We start from the raw sequence: 7,944 nt of genomic DNA on the forward strand, positions 1-7,944 counted from the left end.
ACATGTAACCTCCGTCAGACTTTTAAAGGTGTGTCTACACAACTTCTTGTATGAAGTCACCCAACCGGTTCTGGCTTTAGGAGGACTGTCAAATTATCAGCGTTGAGATGATAGACAAAGTTCACGATACGATACGGTAGACCAGTGATTCTCAATGTTTTCTTGGCTCAGGTGCCCCTTGTCTAACACATTGTGCTCAGAATTCTGTGGAAAAATCAACTATAGAGTATGATGATAGAAAGAACGAGTGATAACACACATTTTACAGAATCTCATTATGTAAATAACTAGAATGAAACAGTATTTAGTGCCTCCTGAATAGATTTATTTATTGTCATCTCACACCAAGACCGACTCTTGTATTTACAGGTCATGTTCTAATCAAGATTATTTCTTTCATCATTGTGTGTGTTTTTGGTGTCATTTTGTGTATTTTGTTGTTGTTGTTTTTTCAGTTCTTTTTATTATTCTGTATATTTTTCTCTAATTGTGTGTGTTTTTGTTGTCGTGTGGTTAAGTTCTCTGTTATTTTTGTGTATCTTGTAGTGATTTTGTGTATTTTCTCTCATTTAGTGTGTCTTTGTTGTTGTTCTGTGTGTTACTGGTAATTTTTTTTTGTATGATTATCATTTTTAACCAAAAATAAACATTATATAACCCCATATTTTTAATGCTTTCATTTGGAGTTTTTTTACAATCTCTCACTCTGAAGTACCCCCGTAAAGCCATTGCGTACCCCTAGGGGCACACGCACCCCAATTTGAAAAACACTATATATATATATATATATATATATATATATATATATATACATATATATATATATATATGTAAAATAATATTCCTGTTGATAACTTAATATATATATATATATATATATATATATATATATATATAAATAATATTCCTGTTGAGTTAAAAATGTCCCAGATTAAGTATATGTGCAGAGTTAAAGTCAAATAACATAAATAACTCCAAATGTTCCTATTTAAAGTGCAAAAATTGCCACTGCAAATACAAATTATGTAAAACAGAGTGAAAAGTTATGCCAATCCAAAATGTAAATCAAATCATGTCATCGTCATGACATTCTTCAAAAAATCTATCTGTGCATGAACTTTGCTTAACAAGTTTTTATTTAAAAATAAATAAATAAATTTTAAAAAAAAAAATATATATATATATATATATATATATATAACTAAAATTTGAACTTTTTTCTAAATTTTTTCTAAATTTCTAAAATTAATTTGGGACTTTTTTTGTCCAACTATAATCATTTGGTACATCTTTCTGCACATTTTGGAATATTTGCAAGACAAACGTTGTTTTTAACATCTTTACAGTTTTTACATTCTCATTCAACATGCTTCCAACATCCATTTTGCAGCTCCTCCTCTTACACAGTTTTTTTGTTTTCTCCTCTGCTGTTACTTGAGAACATGTTTCATAGATGTTCTTATCTACTCCAGGCCCATGATCAGAAAATCATCATTGTTCTCCTGTCTCCCTTTATGTTCTCTCAGTATTTCACATACTCCCCTGATACGTACCTGTATTATTATTTCTGCCAATCCTGTTAGATTGGCTCTATGTTACTTTGACTTTTGTACTAGTATCCCAGAATGTGAGCAAGCAAGCAGTAGTTTTATCTTGGACATACAGTATATAAAACAGCACAGCTAAAATCACATTTTATTTATTTATTTTAGTTGTGCAGTCATTGTTACCACTAGAGGGCGGTGTTGTATTCATTCTTTGCTCATTCACAGAAAAGACACCAAGAACACTTGATCAGAATCAGAATCAGTTTTACTGCCAGTTTTTTGACAAAACAAGACATTTTACTTGGTGGGTGGTGCAAAAAAAAAACTAAAATAAACCAGCAACAGTATAATTATATGAACAATAACATAAACATGGAAACACTTGTGTTTCCACCTCCTGTACGCGCTGCTCTCCTGCATCGCATCTTCACTTTTGGACGTGACATCCAGCGTCACACAGCACCACTGAGCTGATCCCTCTTTTTATTTTAAATGAATGTTTTCGTGCTGATTTCATCAAACTATTCATCAAACACTCACAAGTCTCATAAATGATATATTGAATTGTGAGGTACAGCTCACATGACCAGTGTGTTTGATAAGCGAACAATGCTTTAGTTGTTCGCTGTGATAAATTGACTAAATAACACCAACTTTAACCCTTTACTACTTTTAAGATGATCAAACCACAAAAACCCTTTTAATATATTCTCACTGCTCAGTAACAGATGATGTCACATCCTGTTGGTCTCAGCGGTGGTTTCTATTGGCTGTTTAATCAGAGTAAAAGCTGCAGCGCATGCGCCATCACATCTCTAGTCATTAAATCTGTGATCGATCTCGTGGGACGAGCACTTAAAGCTGATATCAGGAGTTTCTGAGAAATCTATGTTTATGTATCATTCTTTTACTATGGTCTACTGCCGGTGGTCATTTATGTACATTAATATATATAAGTCCTGCCTTTGTTCTATAGACACCTATTCAAATGGGAACGATTGCCGTGTGCGCCCAGCCAATAGGCTTTGACTTCCTGTTTTTGAGACTGTCAATCAAAGTGAATGCGGAACTGTGTACGGAAACAAGGCCACGCGTCACAACAGCAAACAGGTAAATCCGCAATACGCGTGCAGAAAAGTAGAGGCGTGACTTCTGGTAGATTGGCAGAGGCAGTGGGAGGAAGTGAGGCTCTTTAGGGCGGGACATTGAGATGTTTCTCAGAAACTCAGGATAACAGCTTTAAGCTCAACACCGTCAGCTGATCGGCTCAGCTGGGAAGCTCCAAGCTGAGAAGAGTTTGATGGAATGGGAAAAGCCAGCGTGGTCAAGGACGGCTTGGGTAAACCAGGTTTAAACCATAGGCCAGGCTTTACTAAGAACACTTTGATGAAATACCGCCCTGGTTAATTCCTGATGCACTAATTCACTTCACAAAAGTCCAATTTATCTTATTTGAGGGATTTAGGTTTTTGAAATGAAAAGAAAATAGTTGCCTGTCACTGTGCTGATTGTAATGCAAGAATCACTTTGGAGTTTGTCCAGCTACCCATAGTGTAGCTGCCATCAGAGTTTTTATCATAAAGGGCGGTTAGTAGTTTTCATATTCAGTTTAGTGGTACATTTCATATTTACACATTCATGTTACAGAGAGATTCAGGGGGAGAGCTTATTTTTTTTCCGCTTTGTTGTGTTGCTGGGGGAAATATGTACAGTAGCTGTGGCACACTCCAGAGCAGCACAAGGTGTCTGAGAGATGTGGATAAAACGACAATAAAGGTTGTCATTTAAGAAGAATTCAGTTATTCCCTTGGAGTTGATGCGGCCAATGAGGTATTTTATTTGTGAAATGTGTAATATGTGTGTGTTTTTTCATTAGTTAATTAAAGTTTGTATTTTATTTTCATAGTTCTGACGGCATGGAATGCGACATGCAAAGACGTGTTAATAAATGGCTGTTTAATACAAACGAACTAAGTTGAGCCTTGATTGAACTCGGAGGGAGCAACACATAGCCTGAACAATGAATGGATGACCCTCATTGAAAGTCAAATATATGAACTCATGGAAACCAAAAGTTAAAATGGTGCTCTGGTATTTAGTATTTTGATTAAGTTAATTCATAAAAAAAAATCTATCACACATCTGCCTAGAAAGTCAAGGGACCATTTTTGAAACTTCCTTAAACTTCTCTATTCACTATAAACCCGATGAGGACACAGGGTGAGTTAAATGAAACTCAAAAGGGGAACCACCGGCGAGATAGAAACTGAAGAAAAAAATACTTTTTACAACTGCGTCACTGATGTAGATACAACAGGAAGTTCATCATCAGAGGGCAGTGTGTGTAAGGGAAGTTTTGGGGGAAGAAATTCACAATTGCTGTTTCTGTCTGACACAGATGAACACTGGACGATGGCTAAGGAACAGCTGATTTAACAATATTTATCACTTATTAGGAGTTGAATGGAAGACGTTTCTCTGCAGATGACTGCTGGCATCTACAGCTTGGATTGTGACATTTATTTTATGGAACAACGATGAAAATGAAAAGCAAAGCTGTGATTTTGACCTTTTTTATTGCCTTCATGAAACCCCTGTCAGGTATTTAGCCATTTTATATGCTTACTATTAATAACATTTTGTATACAAGAATAGACTGATCACTATAACATTTATTGTAGACTTAATTTTCAGTTGCAGTCATGTAATTTTCATCAAGTGATTTTCTTCATTAGGTTAAGTATTAATTTAGAATAATACTGTGTTGTTAATGTATGTAACTCTGCCTCTTTAATGTAATGTATTTAATTTCCTTGACTTTTTAAAGGATCTGCTAAAATCGACTTTTGTTGTATTAATTTGTTTGTTGGTCTTGATCCCAGGAGTTATTGCTCTTCAGCCTGACAAACTGGTGGTAAATATTTTGGAAGGGGAGGTGACAGCAACTTGGAAACGACCTGCGGGTGCCCCTCTGATCTCCAAGTACAATGTACAAATGGCAAAGTGAGTTTTGTTTGCGAAACCCAGTAATAACCCTTGATTTGTCACTCAAAGTTCTCACATGTTCTTGAGATTACCGATACCACCTTGGTGACCAGAGTGTGCTCTGTCCTCAGACTCAGTGAAGAATGGGCTGCTGTGGCGAGCTGCACAAACATCACAAGCACCTCCTGTGACCTCAGCAGCTTTATACACGATTGTCGCGCTGCCTACAAAGTCAGAGTTCAGCTTGTCTTGAAGGGTCAAACCTCTGTGTGGTCAGTCAAGAAAGTTCTTCCAAATACAGGTAATATGTTTGTTTTAAATCTGCTTAACCACCAGCGGTGCATGATATTTAGGAACCAAACTATAAGATGACTCGTTTTCATTTTCTCTACATAGGTGCATTACGGCCTCCCTTCTTCACTTTGAGTTCTACGTCCAGCACTCTAACAGTTTCATTTCATGAAAGACCCATCCTGAAAGAATGCTTTCCTTTCGGCCTGATCTACACTATCATCATGGAGGATGTAAAAAATGAAAATAAGGTAACATCATTTTGTTCAAAGTAAAACACAGGGTCTATACTGACTTTTAACTGGATTTAGCTTAGCACCCTTTGTGGTTGGCCCTGGGTTGAAATATTCCCCCACAGTCTGATCTTATTCATATATATGAATTTCAAGTCCTCGAGTGGCAAAGAAAAGACATATAAACCAACAAACTGTAGAGAAGTAAAGGAACTGAGATACTTAAACCTATATTTAACTGTGCTCGTTTTATTGACATTGGCTGATCCCATTTAACAGTTGCCTGTTCATTTTTGTTACGGTGGGGTGTTGTGAGAGGTGGGACTGCTGAAGGAAGAAACTCAAACACAAAATTTAAAATGTATGACTCATCGCCAAACAACTAATTTTATTAATGTTGTAGCATCCCCAAAGCCAATTATTTCTTAAGAAATTGCTCAGCACAACAAAAGTTATGGGTCGCAGGATGAGCCCTCCAGTTATGCACTTTGATGAACCTTTTCAATAATTAATTGTGGTGAAAGAATAAAAATCAGCTTGCGAGCCTTGTTTTTGACTGGATTGACTGTTACCAACTCAGGTCTGAGGTTGTTTTTATCACCTCTTTGTATCCCTCAGACTACTACAGCTTACATAAGAGATGACATAGGGGAGGACAAAAGAAGTCAAACCTTTACTTCTCTCCAATGGGGCAAAGAGTATTGTGTTAGCGCTATGGTTGAAGGTGCCGGAGCATTGGAGAGAAGCATTGTCTCCCCCAAACAGTGTCTTCTTCTACCAAAGGAAGGTAAAAAAAAAAAATCTTTATGTAACTTTTTTCCTTTTGTTAACATTTAAAAGTTATTTAATGAATGTAACAGTAATATTTCTGTGTAAAAACTGCTTTGTGAGATGTTGTGTCAACTTGTGCCTATAATTGTTCTCTTTCCAGAATGGTTAATAACTGCGGAAATATTGGTTTCTGCTGTTGGTGTACTTGGAATCATTGTTCTTATGGTAACCATGCTCTGCTGTTATTTGAGAAGTTCAGCAAAAACCCCAGCTGCACTGGTAAGGATTAACATTTAATTATAGAGGTTTTACAACTTGTGTATTTTTTTGTATTTTTCAGTAGGAAGTAGAAAAAGTAAATACTCTTTGATAGGAAGCATAGATGAAAAATACTGTTGTACCTAATTGAGTTCCTCTTTTCTTATCTTGGTGTAGAAATCTCCTGTAAGTGCATGGCTTCCACTTACTGTTGGTGAAGCTCCTCTGGAGGTAGTGACAGACAAGGGATGGTTCCTGTCAAGTGCGAGAGAAGACGTGAAACATTCTATCAAAGTCCCACGGACCCACATTACAGTGAAAGTACACGGCCAGAGGGCCAGCGTGGATAGTGGGCTGGACATGGAGTCCAACTCTGCATCAGACAATGGAGAAGGTCATTCGCTGAGACAAGAAGACAGTGGGTGTGGGAGTATGGGTGGACTAGAGAGCTCCAACTGCAATCTATTGAAAACCCCCCTGGACAATGTGCAGAGGACTAACAGAATGGAAAGAAGAAGAAAGGATAGTGGTGAAAGCATTGGTTTCCATCCCAATACTATCTCAACGAGCCTGGAAGAGCATGAGAGAAGCTTTCGCATAGAAATTGTTCCTCAGAGTAATTATCACAGACAGAGTCCCTCAGCTGTGCAGGTCAGTGCCTCTGATACCAGAGACAGACTCAATCAAACACATGGAGACTCAACATTAGCCAAAGTGGTCACAGGATACAGAGCAGGGCCACAGTCCTATATCTGCTCAGGGGCAGGTCAGTGCAGCTGGTGCCACAACAGACGCACACGTGAAGAACAGCAAAAACATATATGTAGTGTGAGTGGAACGCTCGAAGACAAAAATCCAATTCCTGGCTATACAAAAAACCCACATATAGACACTATCCGGATGGAGGACCTGGAAAAAACATTCTTACAATCAAAGGAGACCTTTCCTCTGCTAGCATCTTTGTCCACTCTTCCACTGATGAAATGTGGACAGGACAACAATATGGGGAACGTGTCCCTCTCTCTCTGTGACGTAAAGCTGCAAATTGACTGACTGTAAAAAAAATAGTAATGTAGTAGTAGCGCAGAACCCAGGGGTGGAGTGAGGGTGTTCTAAGCGTAGGTCAACCGTCGACTCCCATTTTAGTCGACAGTTGTTAAATGAATTAACTAAAACCATGATAAAGCTTTTATTAAGTCAATAATACTACACATGTGGCTCTTTATGTCTTAATTGCAATTATTCCCCCAGAAAACCTCAAAAAGGGAAACATTTTAACCCTTTTTTTTTTTTTTTACCTTTTTCTTTAGCCATTTTTGCACCTTTTTCCAAGAATTTGACACATTTTTGTTTTTTCAGATTTTAGCTTCCTTTTGCCAATAAATGTTACTTTTCCCTTCATTTTTGCAAGTTCTTTATGACACTTTTATTCATTTTCTTGTTGCTTCTTTAACCATTTTTTTGCCATTCTTGACTGCTTTTGGCCCAATTTTTCACTCTTTTCTTGCCACGTTGTCACTTTACTCGTCGCTGTTAACTCTTTGTTTATTCTCTCGGAATGGCGCCTTCATCAAATGGCTGGCTGTATTTGGCTTGATCACCATTCAATCAATCTTACTGGACCAATACGTTTTCAACAATGAATCCCTCTGTAAAAATTGAGGGGGATGAATTTGTGTTTTTGTCACATCCCCCACAGGTGAGACGCGCATGGCAGAATCATCCTGATATCTGACTTAGAGAGATGCACTTTCCTCTGGTTCATGATCAAAATGTAAAAGAGCTGCTATAGAGAAGCTATAACTTCCTTAAAAGAGATGTAAATGCCTTACTCAGAATAGTTCATGCTCACACATGCA

The 7,944-nt window shown here is 37.4% G+C and overlaps 1 protein-coding gene across 1 annotated transcript; it reads left to right on the top strand.

Moving 5' to 3' along the window:
- Window positions 1–3,597: 3,597 nt before the first annotated feature.
- Window positions 3,598–7,330, top strand: LOC114474786 (uncharacterized). Its single transcript, XM_028465304.1, has 7 exons — window positions 3,598–4,148; window positions 4,430–4,550; window positions 4,664–4,833; window positions 4,929–5,074; window positions 5,675–5,843; window positions 5,988–6,106; window positions 6,263–7,330. The coding sequence occupies exons 1-7, from the start codon at window positions 4,133–4,135 to the stop codon at window positions 7,136–7,138; spliced, it is 1,617 nt and encodes a 538-aa protein (XP_028321105.1). The 5' UTR covers window positions 3,598–4,132; the 3' UTR covers window positions 7,139–7,330.
- Window positions 7,331–7,944: the final 614 nt, after the last annotated feature.

Source organism: Gouania willdenowi, chromosome 13 (genome assembly GCF_900634775.1).
Source record: "Gouania willdenowi chromosome 13, fGouWil2.1, whole genome shotgun sequence".
NCBI lineage: Eukaryota > Metazoa > Chordata > Actinopteri > Blenniiformes > Gobiesocidae > Gouania > Gouania willdenowi.

Coding starts and splice junctions, on each gene's coding strand:
- LOC114474786 (XM_028465304.1), top strand. Junction 4,834..4,928: donor GAAAGTTCTTCCAAATACAG/GTAATATGTTTG, acceptor TTCTCTACATAG/GTGCATTACGGCCTCCCTTC. Junction 6,107..6,262: donor CAAAAACCCCAGCTGCACTG/GTAAGGATTAAC, acceptor ATCTTGGTGTAG/AAATCTCCTGTAAGTGCATG.